General features: G+C 45.0%; 1 protein-coding gene across 1 annotated transcript in view; it reads right to left on the bottom strand.

Moving 5' to 3' along the window:
* MED17 (mediator complex subunit 17) overlaps positions 1-20,172 on the bottom strand; it is a 113,208-nt gene that overhangs the window by 629 nt on the left and 92,407 nt on the right. Inside the window, exons 10-11 of the mRNA XM_086935312.1 lie at positions 19,583-19,700; positions 17,556-17,715 (exon numbers count right to left, since the gene is read on the bottom strand). Coding sequence (XP_086791438.1) covers positions 17,556-17,715; positions 19,583-19,700 — 278 coding nt within the window. The remainder of the gene's footprint in view (positions 1-17,555; positions 17,716-19,582; positions 19,701-20,172) is intronic.

Genomic DNA, 20,172 nt, shown 5'->3' on the forward strand with positions numbered 1-20,172 from the left:
AATACATTTCCTAACAGGAAATTTTTCTGTCAGAATATACATCTGTGTTTAGAACTTAAAACGACAAACATCAAAGCATTATTTTGCTATGGTGTCCAGTTCCGGAGGAAACATACAAGACAAAGTCGACATTACAATAAAATAAATTGTAAAACGAGTTCAAACAAAGGTGACTGCCGATGTTTACATTTGTGTATGTGGTCTAGGAAGATATAAATGCATATGTAGCTTTTAGAAATAATATCAGCGGACTCCATCCTGATTATATAATAATGGTTCTTGGTAGAGATTAGAGAACATCTGCCAATACCAGATGAGGGCAAAGACACAAAAGTGTGATCCCATCTTGAAAGCTGCACAGTTGAATGCCTTACATTTATAAGCAATGAATAATACACCCAAGGAGTGTTCCTCATGCTGCGATCAACTTTATGAAATATCCTTGGAAACTTGACAGGGTAACTCATATTCACAGAGCATTCTACTGGCTCACATCAACTTGAAGATCTGCTGCATCATCCATACCACAGTCAATACCATCATCCCACTCTACTGGATGACCAAGATCAAGACATCTGTAGGATCCGCACAATTTGCAACAGCAACATTAGTAGACAGTAACCTGAAAGAACAGGAAGCAAATGACTAGGCACCGGTACTTCTCCTTTATGGAACTTCATCCAATCTACCAGTCACCGTCCCTCCTCCACCTTCAATAGAGCTCAAAATCCTACTCTTCAAAACAATACTTAATCAATGTGTACCTTCTCACTTAAAGAGCACTCTGAAAGACTGCATACCTTTCTGTAATCAGAGAAAACACCCCAAACCCTTCTCCACTAGCCCACCAACCTTCCGCCAAGCCCCATCTCCCTTACAGCCTCTACTATTATCCGTAACCGGTTTGAAACACCATCCTACTTGTAGTAGCCAATCCCCCACCAGACAACAAACCACTACCCTCGGTCTATGCTCTATACCCACTACTTGGATGCACAATGTTACACTCTTTTGAAAGTAGCTTCACACTTAAAAGAAAATGATAACGTTGAGCTCACTGCGATAAAGGAAAAATTACGCTCAAACCACAGATTTGTTAACTAAGAGAAATGTTAATGCAAAAATAATCTCACCAAGCATTTACAGTTGCTGAAAAACACAATAGTATAGTTTTAATGAGTTCGCTGAAGGACAACCTAATGTGAAACTTAACACCAGATTCTCTACTAAAGTTACTAATTTATTCAGCCACGTGATAGTAAATCACAAATCAACACTGCCTCCTAAACGCAATCATTTTTTCCTAATTGAGTTTCAGTCAGAGGTCATCCAGCCAGCTTCACACATCCATTACACATGCTTGAAACCAGCCTATACCTGAAAGCACCCATCAGTTTAAGGAGGACCTCTGTATCGTTAGCATACATGTGGAACTCAAACCAATAGGACCAGATCCAGAAGGCAGTGGCTGTACCTAGTTAGAACAAGCATTGGCATAGCCAATAGGTCTCGCCTTTGGGACCTTCTAAGTATTTAGTTATGCAGCACAATATCCTTGGTGCAACAACATTTACTGTTGCATGGCTTAACACATACGGTCCCAAAGGCGAGACCGATTGGCTATGCCAATGCTTGTTCTGTCAAGTGAACAGCAGTCGCATTAGGAGGGGAAATGCCTACATTTCAGGAAATGAGTCAATCTGAACATTTACCGGAAGGGTAGATTCTGTCCCCTTTTGCCCTTAATCAGAGCCACTGCACTGCACAGCATCTGTTAAAGTAAAGGATGCGTCTGTCTCTGAGAACCACAACTTTTTTCTCAGATAAAGTATGTTGTCTCCCAAAAGCTAGATATTTTCCTTCATTATTAAGTCCACACCGTTCTCCTTGCCCAAGACATATGTCAAGAAGAAGAGCAAAAAACTAGAGGAAGAGCTCTATTGCTGTGATTTATAAGACCCCTTACGCAGCTTAACATTTGCATGTCAGACACCTAGGAAAGCTTCCTCTTCTAAATCTTAAGTTTGAGACTGACTGAAGCTTGAAGGGGCAGAAAAGGACATCCTTGATGGTTTGGGGTCCCTATCACGATCATATCTTCTAACCTTCTAAGATTTCTTTACCTCCTACTCCAAGTTTGCAAGAAGAGCTGGATGAGTGAGGATAATCTCTTCCTGCATGCTTGTGTTTTGCTAAACCCTGTCTAACTCTATCCTGCACCCTAGCCACCAACTCGTGCACGCTTCATAGCCCAATGAAGAGGAGAGTTGTACACATGGAAAATTTTACTACACATCAACCACAATCGGCAATTGTATGCACATCGGAATGCACAGCATGAGAATAAGTATCCTTGACCAGTGGCTTTGGGCATTCAAGGTACCAGGAGCCCTATGTAGAGATGCATCTGCACTGCAATAAACAGAGATTCTTTCCCTGTCTGTATCAGTTAAGGTTTATCAATGTGGCATTAAACATTTCTTGGCCTTCCAGCTCACATGGCCATGGGGCATGTTCCAGTCTCATTTGGAAGCAGCACGCCACATGCTCTCCCTTGTTAGCAGGGGTCTATGCTTAAAAGCATATTCAAGTCTTAGAATGAACCTGCTGACACCATGACTGTCTTCCTGCCACGTCTCTACTGCAAGCCTGACCTGAAGGGTGGACAATATCAAAGGAAAACAAGGAGCAACATAGACCCTACAAATGAGGCATAACCTTTCTCTCATGCGAGGCATTCAAAAAAAGGAAAACTTGAATGCGCCTTCTGAAACATTGGAGGCACTTAGTTTTGGGTGGAAGTGAATCATCTCACTTGAGTAGGACTGAGGCAATGAAGCAGCCGAGCTGATATCCATGGCTTGCAACATTTACAGACGCTATTTATAACCTTGTGCCTGGGGTCATATGTCTGTCAAAATTAGGAAAATATAGAAACAGTATGACGTACAGAGAGTGAAACAGACACAGCACTGGCGGGGAGCTGAATTGTGGCACGAGTGCCCCAGATCTCTTTGATTGGTGTTTCGACCCTGCAGATGATATGTGCCTTTAATTTCGACATTTGTTGATCTGTGAGAAAGAAGAGTTCTGGGCAAGTACCCAATCCTAGGAGCACTTTCAAGTTGTGTGCCATTGGATGCTCCAAAGAACCATGGTATTGGTGGTCAGGTGACATTGGATCACGTCAAAGACTGCACAGGCGGCATCAGGAATATGCTCATAAGTATAAGAAGTATCTGTCCTTGAGGTCATGTTGATGTTTTTACAGATTCCCCATTCAAGCAACACGACATTGACCTCTAGGTTACCTTTGGAATGCTACAGGGCTGTGTGTGAGATCCCTGATGAACTACGGCTGCCCCCATGCGATCAGATCTCGGACAGGTGGATCATGGTTATGGAGAGATGATCTTCTCTTAATTCTAGTTGGATGGGCTGACCTCAAAATGTCACTGTGCCAAAGATAGTTTGTGGTAAGCGGTATTCACTGCCAGTTCAACTGATTCTCAGTGGGGCACAATTCAACCTACCTCACAAATATTAACGAGGCGGGTCACGAATTTCGACCCACTGCAATTCCCTGCAATCAGAGGGATGAGGGCAATCTTTTTTTTTAATGCCCAATGTTTTCCTTAAAGGATAAGGGGACGTGTTAAAAAAAAAAAAAAAAAAAAAAAAGAAGAAGATGTTAAACATTTTTTTAAGAGTTTGTGTACTCCAAAAATGATTTTTCTGGCCATTCACAAAAGTGGAAGAGGTACTTATTCAATTTTTCTGTGAGTTCCCACGCCAGGTGGAAATGGGTTACCACAGCCTTTCTTTCAGTAGTCAAAAAAATATTAATGTTTTGCAATCAAAATTCGGCACCAAAACATTAATACATACCATAAGGAATCACTATTTGGAAGGGATGCACTAAATACTCCCCTTCCAAATAGCGATTCTTAATGGTTTCCGAAACCTATTTAGCCATTTTGCAATGTGTTACCGAAGCGCTACATGGTTTTAGTACATTAATAAAAGACATTTTCTTGTGGCAAACCCTATTCTCCAAAACGCAGGGTTTGCAACCAGAAAATACGTTCATACACCTGGCCCTTAGTTCTTTGATTTACTTTGCTTTCTAACAAAACGCTTCAGTTGATTAAATCATTTATACCTTGGTTTGGGGCAGTGTTTTCACTCCTTCAAATACACACTAGTTAGTGATCAGGTCCAGCAGAAGGAGGAGCCAGTATGGAAGCACCCAGATTTGTATGAATTACATTTTTGTACAGCCACTGCACAAACTATGTCATGTTTCGTTGTGTACAGCTGTCAAAAGCAACTGTCTGATGTTCCCACCTTGCATGGGAAACATGCCTGTTCCGGTTTTTGCAAAAGCTTCCCTTCTTTTGTGGTTGGACTACCAGGCATGGCTTCCGCTGCACTTTGTGTATTTAACTACTGGGGAAAGCAGACAGGAGGTGTGCACGGGGCACATTCTTCAGATGGCTGGCTGCTTCTCCCCACAGGTGAATGAGTGGGACACTCAATGTACAGTGAAGAAGAAGTTTAAGCACGACTAGTATTTTGCTGCTTTTTTGTTATTTCACCCACCATTGGGTTTGTTCTGACCCAATCCCATGGCAAGTAAAATGAGTGTGGAACATTTCAATAATGATATCCAGGATAAGGGATAATGCAAAATTAAAGAATTATTGAGACAGCAAAATAAATGTGTGTGGGTCTAGTGGGGACAGGTCACTGGGAAGATGTAGGATGCTGGCTTTTGAAGTAGTGTACCATAATGAGGTGCATTATGTAGAAAGTACAAACGACCCTTATTGGCTTACAGGGCTTAAGTTAAAAATCCCAATGCTCTTTTAGTGGTAGTGTGGGCGAGCAGTTTAGGTTTATCAGAGGGTAGTGTTAAGCATTTGTTGCACAGAGTCCATAAATGAGACACACACTCGAACAAACTCAAAACCAATTAAGAAAATAACATCGATTTTTATAAAATGTTTAACACCAAGAACTTGGTAATTCGATAACTACTTTGTGCTTTAACGCAGGAACGTTTACTGCATACAAGTATTTGCAATATTATTTTGGTGGTCCCATTTTTGGTTTTAAGGTACTAGGGGGTCAAGGTCACCAGAACTTCAGGTTTACCTGTCCTGGAGTGTCCAGGTGCTGAGGTGCTGGACGGGTTGGTAGCCTTGCGCTACTCAATGGACAAAGGGTTGGCACACCTAGAAATAGGCTACAGAGGGGGACTTGGGGAACAATCTGAGAGCTCCCAACTGGGGGCTCAATTCATGAGGTTCTAGGGAGCAGCTGGGCACAGTCACTGTTCGTAGCCCCGGGCCAGGGAGCTCGGCTGCAGAGGATTTCTGTCGGCTGTTCCTGTGTATCAAACGTGCTCACAGCTCTTGGTCAAACCTGCAGAGAGGACGAAACAGGGTAGCTGGGTCACTCCCAGTGCTGGACTCTGCACTGCTGACGTCCCTCATCGGCTGGTCAGTCTTGGCGGTGTTGGAGTCCGGATTGGACTATAGACAAGCTTTGGTAGCTGGAAAGGGTCGGGGGGGGGGGGGGATACGACCTCCTGGAGTACAGTGACCTCCTCCTGGGTGCATGCTGCATTGGTGGAACCGGTGGTCAGCAAAACAGTGAAACCAAAGTTGCGGTCAGTGCCTGCGGGAAGTTGCTCCTCCACTTCAAGGAAGATGCTTGCTGGTTGGCAAAGTGGTGGCAGCCCTCCGAGGCTTCTGGAAGATGCACATCTGCAGTACGAGTCAGATTGTTATGATTGTAGGGACATGAGCAGGCAGGCAGGGTTTGACGCCAAAGTCCACAGCTAGTCCACAGTTCTCGCTTCTTCGGCTCTTCTGACCTTCTTCTTCTTTAGTCAGGCGAATCTGTTTTCCTGGTGTCAGGGGGGCACCGCAATACTAAATCTAGGGGCTTTAAGAGGAGTAAAGAGTACTAGCCAATGTACTACTTACCTTTGTGGTCACTACACCACCTATATTTCCACTTCCTGCAGGGAGTGGGCATAATCCTGTTCCAGAGTTCCTAATTTCACAAAAATCAAGATGATAGAATCCTTCCTTCGTGGAGTATATCAGACAGCCCACCTTAGGGGTATGACTAGCCTGGTGGTGCAGCACGCCTATTTGAAAATCTAATTTCCCCCTTGTACTGATGCCAAATAGGACTCAGGGCATATGTGGCATCTCCGAGGTCTGGGGGATGCCGGGGTTGCATATCAATGGCTGCAGAGGCTTTGAAGCCTCTGGTTTTGGTATGCAGATTTACGAGCCGTTCTGCTGGAGGAGGTGTAAACACCTCTTGCCAGAGTAAGCATTATTTCTGAGACGGGCTTTCACTTCCAGGGGTCAGAACCTAATCTGTTGTGGCAGGCTGGAATATACCATTCCAGCACACTAAGAGGCTGGTAGGTTTTCAGGGGGTACCTCTAAGGTGCCCTTCTGGGTGCATTTTTTAATAAATCCACTATTGGCTCCAGTATAGATTTATTAAGAAAAGGTGTACGATACGAAACACCAGAAGTTTCAGAAAATCCATCATGTAGCTGGGGAACCCGTAATGACCAGTGCTTAGAACATAGAATTAAGATGGCTTTTCTGTTCAGTTGTAATATCTAACAATTGAGCTAGATGGCACAGGGGCATATTTGCTCATGCAGATTTGTCCTCACATGTAGTATAATGCACCCTGCTTTAGGACTGTATTGCCTGCTGTAGGTGTGACTTACATGTATTGCATGGAGAGTCTGTGAGCATGGCACACTGGGTGTGTGTCATGACGTGTTTTCACACTAGTTTTCACCATTTCACGAAACGGCAGTTTGCAAGAGTTTGGTGGCGGGTCCCTTATGATGGTACAATACATGCTACAGCCCTTAGGAACCCTTCTTTAGTACCCATATCCGATTTACCAGGGATACCAATTACTAGGGAGTTACAGAGGTGCTAAAGGTCTTGGCAATTGGTGTACAATTGAACAGTTACCTTGTTGTAGGTAAAGAGCGCTGACACTAGGGATCTGGATAGCAGGATCCCAGGGCACTTCAGTCAAAACTGCATCAAATACCAAGCTAAAAGGTGGGGTAACATGTCAAAAAGGGGGCACTTTCCTACAGACAAAGGAAGGCATAGGTCTGTGATGTAAAATAAGGGACATAAATAGATGAAAACGTGAAAGCAACTAGTTTCAGGAATGGAGAAAAGAATTAGACAAAGTGGACGGTTGACCTGTTTGGACATGTCACCAAACCCTGTTTGCTCCTGAAGAATAGGAGGTATGAAGTGTTGAGAAGAGGCATGGGTTAAGACTGAAGAACAGAGAAGCAAGCAACAGTCCCTTGGTAGTGTCATAATTCAGATGAAGGCAGTGGGCTCTCAGGATTGTATTCTCAAAAAGGAATCAACCTCCGGGCACTTGTAAATAAACTCAGAAAGGAAGCGAAGATCAAAGACCTTTGGCTGATGCTCCACTTATGATAAAACCCACTCAACAGAAGAACTAGGTTTGATGGAAGAACAAAAACTGTGAAGGAGTTGGATAGACATAATTTGTTTAGTTTCTTGGTGGCAAATAAGAGCTTTTCTAGTCTGTGAATCAAAGGTTGATCAAGACTAGGTGGAGTAACACCTATGTGAGTTGAACGTTATCAACACAGATCTACAGCTGATAACATTTCCATGTTTATTTTATGCAGAAGGTCCATGAATAGCTGCTAGTCCTGTGGGCAATCTGAAGCTGTAAAGGGGTCCCCTTTTCACTGCTTAATACAGAGATATTTGCCAATCACACCAACATAATCCACCTGTTTTCAGACCAACATGTAGCTACCATGACAATACCTGGTTATGCTGAAATTAGCCAATTTCATTAGTGGTTGTCCTGTACCTGGGTGTGAATATACAATTGTAGAAAATTAGAAATATTGATGTACATAAGCAACGTTCATTTCCCTTTTCCCACTCCTCTCCCTGCGCGCACCATGAATACCGTAAAGCATTGACTGCATCCCTCTGCCAGCAAAGGCCTGTACCCATGTGTACATGACAGCCATTTTAGGCACCCTGGCCTTTTGCCCGCCTAAGATTAGAATCACCGGTTTCCCTTCTGCGTGTATTTGAAACCCCCCCCCTCTCTCTCACATGCATAAACCATGAAACCCTCTCCCTCTGCGCGACCCTGCCCTGAAAGGCAGCCCTTCTGCTTGACCCACGCAAACCCCCCCCCATTCCCTCTTGAAGAGGCATCCTTCGCCTTAGCTGACGTAGCCCTCCCCAGCTGCACCTGACTGCCCCCGCTCTCTCATGTACGGGTCATAAGATCTCTCTCTCTCTATGCGACTCTGTCCCTGTGTCCACCCTGGCTCCCCCTCCCTTCTCCTCACATGGGCAAGTCATAAACCTTCTTCTTCTGCAAGACCCTGTCCTTGGGAGTCACGGCCGCGCCTGACCAGCACCTCCTCTCCTTTCATGAATAACCCCTCTGTTAGTAAACCCTCCCTCCGCGATTGACTGTCCACACATGTCTGAGGTCATCGCCTAAGCCAGGAGATGCCGTTTACTGCTTATTGTATGGAATCACTCCTCTTCAAAGGACCCACTATTGATCCTGGCCACCCCACCCCCTGGGCTATGATCAGGCGCACACATCCTAAACAGTTGACGGAACACTCAGCTGCGTGATTGCCCTCCCCTCTTATCAGCAGGTCAAGGGTCCCTATTGTGAACACATGTGGGGTAGGATTGACACGAGGATTATGGGGATGTCTTTTCCTTGTTTTACAATATCGTGATTGTAATGCCAAGTGTTTTGTAAAGTATAAAAGACGGAGTCTCAGCTCACTTGTTAGAGCACCTCCCGATGACATCTTGTTTCGTGTCTGAAATGACAGGCTCTCCTCATGAGAAATAAACTCTGTTCTTGATTCCTGCTTCCAGCACCCGTCTCTTTATTTGGTAATTATTCAGAATGGAAACCAAGAGGCGTCTTGCGCCAGCAGCCTGGGCATCGATAGTAATGCGGGCTCCTGTTCCACAATTGGCGTCCCAACGCGGGGTCCATCAGTGACATAAGGTCCAGTAAGAGAGATCCAGACGATGAGGTGAACATCTAAATGATCGGAGTATACCTGCCTTGAGAGGGCCCTCGCCCGGCTGCCGATTGAATGAACTTCACCGATTCTGAACGGACCTCTCTCGAGTGACCTACTGTCCTGACTGGAATCCCACAGGACTGCTGCGGTAAAATCATGGAGTAAGAGAACGATCGGGCGCTGGAAGGAGGAAGGCGAAGAACTGCCCACACGGTCCGGTCCGGGTAAGGTCGCGTAAATGCGACAAATTGTGAAATGATTGTTTTGGATAATACTAGTATTACGCTTTGTTGAAACCTCTGGAGATTCACCGTCTGCAAACGGAGGAACAACAGGCTCTCCCTTTGCAAGCAGTGAAGGATAGGTAACGCAGACTTTTGTCCCCATTGTAATCCGTCGTGCCTATCTTCCTCCCCCACTGTTTCCCGAACTGTCGTTCGTGGAATTATTGTCTGGAGATTCTTTGTCTGCAAACAGGGAAGAACAAGGTCTCTCTTTGCAGGTAGAGAAAGAGTGGGTAACGATAACTTTTCGTGCCCACTTATTCTCCCCACTGATTGTTTTGATTGACCGATTGTTCGGTATTGGTTCTTTTGAGGTATTCACCGCCGCCAAACAACGGAGAATAGAAATATTCTGCCTAGTCTTTGCCCGCCGTGATAAGATAGGTAATGCAGACTTTTGTCCCCGTTGTAATCCGTCATGCCTATCTTCTCCCCACTGATTGGTAGCCTGTTTAGCCCGGACCGCTTATTAGAGATGAACCTTCCAGCTCCACTGGAGGGCACACCTAATAAGGACATGTTCATTAAGTGTGGACTAGTCGCTATAGCTTATAATAGGTTATGGCATAAAAATACAAGGAAAAGAGTTGAGCGAAATCAGTAGGCCACTGATGAGTTATCAACTTCGCTAAAAATAAAATAAAAAACGTTAGAAATAACCCGCAATAAGAAACATAAAAATGGCGAGGGAAGACAAGCTTGACACCAAGGCAGCCACGAGGTAGCTAGGTTCCGTTGCCTATTCCTGCCCCAAAACATGTCTGCCTCATTGCCCACCACGCACAAATAACGGTCACATGAAATAGGAACAAACCAATAGGTACCTACCCCCATTCCGGAAGCTCCCGAAGTGCAACAGGTCCGCGGTTACGCCCATCCGGAAGGCGAGGCCTCGATGCGTGCAGGGCTCGACTGGCCGCAGTCGGAAGGGGAGGCTGCTGGGCGGACGGCCCAAAGAATCGTAATGACCTCTCCTTCTCCCCTCTTCTGCTGCCCTGCAGGCCACGGGAGGGGGGAGCTGTCTTGCCTCAGCCACCAGCCACCGACCACCGACCACCCCCCACCCCCTCTCTTGCCTGATCTGGCCATCGACGAGGACCGGAGCCAAGACAAGGTCGGACAACCCTGAGAGTTGCAGGTAGTCCCGCCACATGTCAACGCCTGAGAGTGACAGGTAGTCCAGCCACACGGCAACGCCTGGACAGTTGCAGGTAGTCCCGCCACATGTCAAGGGGGGGGATGTCTTGCCTCAGCCACCGACCCCCCCCCCCATCTTCAATAGCCGGCACGGCCAATACCGAAGCGGTGGAGCCGGGGAACGGCGCGGGGTCGCTGGAAGGGGGAGGCGGCGCAAACGAGCCTCCCCCACCTCCCTCGAGGTGGAGGCTTCCAGCGGCACCCCAACGCTCTTTGCTTAAAGAGGGTCCACATCGAAAAGCGGTCTTTTTGCCCGGGACGAGCGCACGCCCCATGCCTTCTCTCCTCAACTTTGAAGATTCTATGAGAGCCGGGGGGGCCCCCGGCCCCTCTGCATGGGCGCCCCCGTCCCCCTCACTGGGATCTGCGACATCGACGCACTCCTGCCGGCGCCAGCCTCAGTTTGGAAATGGCTAAAACACAGCCAAGGTACAGACTTGTTCAGTTCCGGTGGAACACCAGAGTGACCCGGTAGGAAAATTGCTGCCGCCCTCCCCACTCTTTGATTGATGGTCCATATTGTTAGACTGTTACCACATTGCGCAAAACTTTTTGAACTACCAACGGAAGGTTCTGGTCCAACCACGAGTCGTTGGAGACATTCTGACTATGCTGGAACCTGCCTGACCTCGCCCAAAATGGCGCCGATACACGAAACAAAACTTTCAAACTCCCTGTTCACCCGGATTGCTCGAATCTTGATGCTCTGAGATACGTGTGCATTTTTGGGCAATGAAAGTCGATAAGATGGATAGTGATTATGTGCTTAGAGAAGAAAGCAATACAGATATTGATCATATGTTTGGACAATGAACTGACTTAGGGTGGGTACTAATTTTGATTTGGAAAATGAATTGGTGTAATTTAGACAGTGAATGAGCATTTGGATAATGAATTAATTGAAAAACTGACTTCTTGACATGCATCATGCTTGCTCTGTAGGGAAGTTTAATACGATTTTATTGCACTGCTGCACTTTATGCAATGAACTGCCACCAACTTCGTTCTTCTTATGTACAGTTCCAATCTGCTCCGTGGCCGGTCCACTGGGTTGTAGGCCTGTATTTATATTAAAAGTATTTTGAAAAAGAAAGCATAGTTGTAGCGGTTGCATTAATGAGTTTTGGATGTTTTGCTACTGTGAGCGTAGTAATAAGTATGATGAAAACTGAAGGTTAAAAAGGACCAGATATTTAGCAGCTACATTATGTGTCACAGGCAGCCGGAAAAGTGTTTTAGACGCCCTTAAAACGACACCACAGAAATGCCACCTGACCGCCACCCTTGCACCCAACAAAAGGGGTTGCGACCAAGTAACTCATGTAGGTACGCGGATCGTCAATGATTATCTATCTGACATTACTGGTCCCTCTGGGCTTAAACGCCGAGATGGTAAAGAAATGCAGTACGTGGGGATAGGTCGAGTATGTGGTAGGTAAAAACATTTTCGGACTACTGCATGCTGATGTGCTTTGAATGCTGCCCCCCACCCCCTTCTTTCTCCTCCCTTCTGCAGGTCACGTCAGAACGTCGGCTGAAGTGTGGGAGAGCGATGGTCGAACCACCGACGAAAAGGGAAGGAGGGAATATGTGCATAGTCCTTATGACAATAAGTTTTTAAAAGACGTAGACTTAAACATGACTGTTCCTCCTTAGAACATAGCGACTGGGAGGATGGACTGACATAGAGACTTGACGGGTACTGTATGACGAAAATTGACTCGAAATAACACGTTAGAGAATGTAACTAAACGTTTGACTAGGTAGGGGAAGGACAAAAGAAAGGTGCACGGGTAAGGGTTACCAAGGCACCACCCGTCTGGGAAGTTAGAAATGTTGCTGATGTTCAAAATGTACTGCCCCCTTCTCACACTCTTATAGATCTAGCCAAGCTGTCCGACTGTTCTCCCGATCAATACTTGCCGTTGCCTCAGCCTGGAGAACTTCCCACCAAAGGAAGAAAACTGAAAAATGGTTTAAGATCGAACCATGGGTAAAAAGCACGACCAGGTTAATTTCTGATCGACTAACCGAGGTGCAAGTATTGGCAATTGAGAACGCTCGCAGAGATAACAAGCGAGAGGGAAAGGGAGGGAAAGGTAAAAAGAACTAAGCACGTAGATAAATAGGATAGTAAAGATAGGAAGGATATAAAAAAAAAATATATATAATATGGATTTTGTTGGCCAACTATTGTTTTCTGTTTTGTTGTGAATGTCTTACATATGTGTAATACATGTATTGTCTTCCTTCGTCTGAGTGTGTGTGTATGTACTGTAGGGGTTTATGTTCTCCCCCTGCTGCGTCTCTCCGTCACCTGACCCCCTGTTGTTCTGTGTTGTGAACGCACTAAATGACCCATTTTTGTACACGTCTCTCTCTCTCTATCTTTCTCCCTTTTTCCGATATCTGTCTGTCTCTGTCTCTGTCTGTCTATCTCTATCTCTCTCTCTACATGTCATACGTGTACCAAATGGCTCGTTTGGATTGCGGACGACTCTCACTCTCTATGAGAGTCTCCCTATTTCCTCTTCCTTTATGGTAAAACCGTGCCTCGCTGGCACCAGTCTGATTGGATACTTATTGAACGCGAAGGTGTTCAGCGAAATTGACCGAAACTAAAATGATTGTATCTCGCCATATTACTACCTCTCCTTTCTGCAAAATGAATGAACTCGAATTGGCTGAGAAGGAAAGGACAGGTAAGACGACTAAGGTCCCCCAATCTGGCCATTTATAGGGGAACTGTATGTCAATGGCACCTTATTTCTGTTCATCAGAGACGAACGCCAACGTCTAGATTGACCCCCAATGCCCAGATTGCCCCACCCCCTTTTGCACCCAAGCGCGAGCGCCCGAAGCATCCCCGCCCCATTTGATAGACCCCAGCTGCTGTCCCGGATATAAACATGATGACCATGAGTAACTGTCGTCCCTCGAGAAAACCCTGTTTTACCTGACTCTCGATGATGGCACCCCCGCCCTGTTTGAAAAGGTTAGCCAGCCTTGAAGGGAAATGCTCCGAAATGTTGAATATGATGAAATGCACAGTTGATGGGAATCTTATTTATCCTCACTTGAGTTATAAATAGGACGATGAATAAACTTGGCATGAACTCAGTAGGAATGCCGACATATGCACTGCTTGGTAATAGACCTCTGACTGTGACCGATGAGCGTATCTCCCAAATGCGTAGGATTGAGGGAGGAATTCACATGCATAGATGTCTTCTTCTGCCAGTTCTCTAAAAACTTGTTTTGTACCTATTCAAAGATTCACGATCACCGGAGGAGAGGGGTCGGACGTGACGTACAGCCTGGCTGCAGATCTTGGGACACGTGTGACCTCGACCAAAGGTGGAGCTGCAGAGCCACTAGATACGGGACGAGACAGCAATTCCAAACGTGGAAAATGAAACTTGACGGGCTGCCCTGAAGCCCTCCGCCTGCTAACCCACGTGTGCCTGGAGTCTCCGTCCCCCTTCTTTTGGGCCCGATTGATGGGCCTGCCTGCTTGTTATCCTTTGCTCCCTTGGTCCCTTTTGTGTGTCCCAGGAACTCTGACCCAACTCCGCCCTCTCTCCAATCGACTATTTGAACCACACTCACCCTCTTTTCCACGTGACGTTTTGCCAAAAGGAAGGACTGCATTCAAATGGGAATAGGGTGTTGCCACGGAAATATAGGTGCCGAGCATAAGGCGCCGCCAAACGAATTGTTTAGGGAACAGGACTGTGGTCTAACAGCAGAGGACTGACCGCACCCTGCAACGCGTAAGGATAGAACCGAGCTGGACCTATAGCTCCGCCGCCGGTGCTCAACAGCGCCAACAAAAGTACACGGACTAGAGCCTACCAGTGATGGCTCACTGATGAAAAGACACTGTGACGAAGAAATCGTGTGTATTGAACTGAATTCCGCTCTCAATTACTTGGTCAAAACTGTTCATTGGTCACATTTTTAAGTCAGAAACATTTATGCTATGTAGTGCGCTTAATTGTTAGGAACTCAACGAAATGCAATTTCCTATGTACTGCATTCTGCCAAACACATCAACTGTCCATGATTATATGCCATATGCTAATATTGACAATGCTAATTCTGCGACCGCGCCTGTTTATATGTACCATCATCGATTACGAAAATGAACTTTTGCTATGTAAAAAGGGGCGACTGTAGAAAATTAGAAATATTGATGTACATAAGCAACGTTCATTTCCCTTTTCCCACTCCTCTCCCTGCGCGCACCATGAATACCGTAAAGCATTGACTGCATCCCTCTGCCAGCAAAGGCCTGTACCCATGTGTACATGACAGCCATTTTAGGCACCCTGGCCGTTTGCCCGCCTAAGATTAGAATCACCGGTTTCCCTTCTGCGTGTATTTGAAACCCCCCCCCCCCCTCTCTCTCACATGCATAAACCATGAAACCCTCTCCCTCTGCGCGACCCTGCCCTGAAAGGCAGCCCTTCTGCTTGACCCATGCAAACCCCCCCCCATTCCCTCTTGAAGAGGCATCCTTCGCCTTAGCTGACGTAGCCCTCCCCAGCTGCACCTGACTGCCCCCGCTCTCTCATGTACGGGTCATAAGATCTCTCTCTCTCTATGTGACTCTGTCCCTGTGTCCACCCTGGCTCCCCCTCCCTTCTCCTCACATGGGCAAGTCATAAACCTTCTTCTTCTGCAAGACCCTGTCCTTGGGAGTCACGGCCGCGCCTGACCAGCACCTCCTCTCCTTTCATGAATAACCCCTCTGTTAGTAAACCCTCCCTCCGCGATTGACTGTCCACACATGTCTGAGGTCATCGCCTAAGCCAGGAGATGCTGTTTACTGCTTATTGTATGGAGTCACTCCTCTTCAAAGGACCCACTATTGATCCTGGCCACCCCACCCCCTGGGCTATGATCAGGCGCACACATCCTAAACAGTTGACGGAACACTCAGCTGCGTGATTGCCCTCCCCTCTTATCAGCAGGTCAAGGGTCCCTATTGTGAACACATGTGGGGTAGGATTGACACGAGGATTATGGGGATGTCTTTTCCTTGTTTTACAATATCGTGATTGTAATGCCAAGTGTTTTGTAAAGTATAAAAGACGGAGTCTCAGCTCACTTGTTAGAGCACCTCCCGATGACATCTTGTTTCGTGTCTGAAATGACAGGCTCTCCTCATGAGAAATAAACTCTGTTCTTGATTCCTGCTTCCAGCACCCGTCTCTTTATTTGGTAATTATTCAGAATGGAAACTAAGAGGCGTCTTGCGCCAGCAGCCTGGGCATCGATAGTAATGCGGGCTCCTGTTCCACACAATCACCTATGTCAAAACTTCCTGTGTGACTATTCACTCACTAAAACAAAGCAACACAACCTGCCAAGTGATGTCAGTTTAAAATCTCTCATTTAATGTTGAAGGCGTGATCAACTGCATTCTTTTTATTATGTAGGTGCCTGGTTTGCTTTCCTCCAACAAACAGGATACGTTAACAGGAGGTGACTCCAGCATAAACTGTAATTAGCATGGTCTAGCCTTGGGTTATTTGCTTTAAAATGGTGGGATAAGAATGCACTTTCTCCTGTTGGATAACAAACTACCTGGTCTCCATCTACTGCCCACCCCTTAAAGTGATTATGTCCATCTTCTCCCACTTTTTTTCATGGTCACGAGGTGCACCGTTCCACATTTTTTATTTTAAATAGAAGGTTGAGTCATGGCTCATGAATCCAAAAGCATTTTTGAAAATGTGCGAATAAAGGCTGAATGTGAGAAGTCTTCAGGACTGCAGAAGAACCAGCGACCTAACAAGAGAGACGCATGAACGGATGGGTGGTGCTTCAGGATTGTTCACGTTTAGAAAACACTTGAGAGGGTTTAAGTTCATAAACAAGGCATAGCTCTCTTTCCAGTGTAATCAGGACAACATGTTTCTGTACTTTTTTTTTAACTCCCTTTAGTCAAAAACTAGTTACAAATCGGGGTTATGTTAGGTACAAAGGATCTAACTCAGCAGATTGGTCGACTTTCAAGCCAATGATTTAATTGCGAGTTTTGACGTATCACAATAAGACAAACTGCAATCAAAAGATGTGGTAAATGAGAACCAATATTTCTAAGATTTATCATCAGAAAGGCATGGCTTTACATTTCTACATGCATGAAAACTTCTACAGTAAATTGTATTAGTCCCTGATGGAAAATGCAGTGCCTCTATTAGGACAGCAACTGGCTTATGAATGAGATTCTTCAGACAGACTTGCTCTTGTTTCAGCCTCCAGCTTTTTGCACTTGAGACTAATGCACAAAGTGCTCCCTAATCTTCGGAGATAGATACATAAACCTATAGATCACGCTATTCTTTTATAGCGCTAGGACTACTGCAATTCCTTGTACTCTGGTCTTACAGGTACAACTATATTATAATTAGACATAGTAATTACTAACCAGAAGAAAGAAATATGATTTTATCTCCACAGCACTGAAGAACTTACACTGGCTACCCAATAAGGCAGCGAGAGCTAGGGCATTCTACAAGTGTGGAGCAGCTGTTCTTTCAGAGAAACGAAGAGACCGCAATCCAGGTAAATTTTTACAATTTGGTGAAGCTCTAAGTAACACATTTCCTTGTATTACATTAGTGTGGAGAGGTGGTAGATCCTTCTCCTTTCTAGCCTTGACGCTGTTGAATACTCTTGCCTGGTCGCTTAGAATATAAACCAGTCATTGGTGGTTTTGCAAGAATTTAAAGTCTAGGCTGCTTCAGCAAGCTAAACTCTTTCCAGTATGTTAGCTTCTGGACAGCCCTACGGGGTAACAGATGCGCTTTATAAATTTATTTCATCACCAGAAATGGTCAGACCAATTAAGCACCTTCCAGCTGTTACATTATTATGTTTCACTCCTGTAGTTCTGGCTCTGTCAAATAATTAATAATACAAACCACATAAATTACCTGAGATGGCATAATCTCCACTGGGCGAGGTCACTGTGATTGCTGATGCATTGCCAATGCTTTCAACCGGTCCCAAGCCAACATGGTTACTAAAACTTAACACCTGCCATCCCATGACTTTGGCCAGCTGCTGGACTGCATGAACCTGATGCTGTGACATCTACAGTTAAAAAAATAGTCAGCTCTTAAGTGTTATTAGCAATGGGAATAGATAATCTTTACTACACAGAATGACAGATGGATAAATGGTTAGGCATCGGCATGCAAGGGCTTCCACCTCTACTTTGACGATTTTGAAACTGGCTTGGATAGATAGTGATTCCAATGCATTGCCATCTATCTATTCATCAAATGGTGTCATTAAAACCATTTTATCGTATCAATAAATACAATGCCTAAAGGGCGGAAGCCCACATTAAACAGAATACACCCATCACCCTCAGTGGTCCAATCAAAAGTGCAAAAGACTGAATGGATACCCAGATATAGAGGGTTGAAAAGAACAGCATTTCCCATCATGTTGCGCACTGCCCCGTGAGATCTAATGTTGTGCAAGCTACTTCCGCAGACCAGTCACTCAAACAATGATTTATCGTAGGTGACTGCCACACAGTATTTAAACTACTATTCACTATGCTCGGGTGCTATGTGCGTTGATGGGCGGCGCAGAGAAGCTGGAGCTGCTGCAATGGATTTCAATGCAGAGTCCCTCCAACTGACACTTTGCATGATCATTAAAATTCAATTCATTTGAACACTTGTGCGGGAGATCCTGTTTGCAGTAAGAGGTACATAAAATGCATACATTTTCTAATTAAATACCATTCACAGACCCTAACACCACCTGGTTATTATGACAAGACGGGATAACATTTTGACCACTGTATAAAATACTGACAAGTCCTAGCTGTACAGAACAGTATAGTCAGCATAACGGAGAAAAGGAGAGGTATCTCGTGGAGGACACTTTGGAACAGGCATCTTGTGGGGAAGGACACATTGGAACAAACACTTGCACACAAGCAGTCTAGAAACAATTTTTAACATATTTGGGAAAAAAATTGATAACTCCTGTGTTGCTTTCATCACAGATCAATATGTGGTTGCCAGCTAAACAATACATACATAAGTGCAATTGGCAGATGAAGATATCTGCCCATCTTCCCAATTTACTGTAATAGCATAAACTACCGAATCTCCAGACCTGTTTTAGCTCTTACAGTGAGAATGTTTTCTATGTTCATGAACACCAGAAATTGACTGTGAATCAATTATTGCCTGTATTTCTATTGCCCTTCCCTTCAAGAACAATAGAGCTCTCCACTGTTATTTCGCACTCGCACTTCTCACATCCCTATGTCTTTTAAACAACCTGTGCAGCGGATCCTTGTGCCACCATGGCTGCCTGATCAGTGTTTCATTTAATTATGCAATATCCATTTCCGCAACAGACTCAGTGTCTTGATAACTTTTTCAACTTGTTATTGGGGCCAGAGAAGAAAGGTCATGCCAGCAATCTAAAAACGGCTTCCCTTTAGTAGCTACATCTGTGTTCACTTAATCTGTTAGGAACGTTTAACGTTAAACCACAAAATGCATGTGCCTTTATTGAGTAAGCGAGAATTTGAATCCTACATCACAAATATTTTCTTCACTGAACTGGCGAGATTGCTACATGCATATAAAAATTCAATTCCAGCATTTGAACTAGACGACTAGGTGAAAGAGAAATTGTGAAAGCAGTAGATAATTCACGCAGTTCAAAGGGCAAAAAGAAGCAGATACTATGGAACCACAGGTAGAGGCACAGACGTCTAGCCTATAACCTAGCCATATGCATAAACACAAGTTTTAAAAAGCCCCTTGCAATTAAAATGGCCAAAAATACCCTATAGAGCATACACCCTTCTTTAGATGATATAAGCCTCTCTTTGGCAGCTTGAAACACCACCGGCTCATCCACTGTACTCTATTGTTCTTAAACCTCATATTAATGGGAAAGCAAATCCGAGAACACTTCATATTACCTGGGACAGGAGGAAATCCTGCAGCTCTTGTTCCTGATGGGACAGTATGATGACTCTTCCATCTCTGTGCACTACACGGATCTGTTCCACTCCAATGTTCAACTGCAGCTGAATTGACCTAATGTTAAGAAGTAGCAGAGAATGAAAATGTGCAGAACCTTCAAGGAGACTAGTAGATACAGACACAAAAACCTATCTGAAAATATCCTAAGTTAGTGGTATCAGGATAAAAGGTTAGATATGACCAAAAACACACTATCCCAATGCAGTTGCCATACCCTGCTTGAAAGGACAGACAACCTGGCAAACACAACTAGTAGAGCACTGTTCAACTGCGCCTAGCTGTTCTGTGCCAATAACATCTCTGGATTAGCAGGACAGTTTGAAATCTATGAAATATTCAATACTGTATTTGCAAACCACTGCAGGCACCTACCAATCGGTGCTGAAACAAAATAAATATGATCTATTTGCATATAAAGGAAATCAGAGACACCAGATGAGAATAAGGCTTAGTTTGGATAAAACAAGTAGAGGAGCTACAGCTGCAATGACAGCCAGATTACACCAAGGATCTCATATCAGAACAC

This window comes from Lissotriton vulgaris, chromosome 8, assembly GCF_964263255.1.
Source record: "Lissotriton vulgaris chromosome 8, aLisVul1.2, whole genome shotgun sequence".
Taxonomy (NCBI): domain Eukaryota; kingdom Metazoa; phylum Chordata; class Amphibia; order Caudata; family Salamandridae; genus Lissotriton; species Lissotriton vulgaris.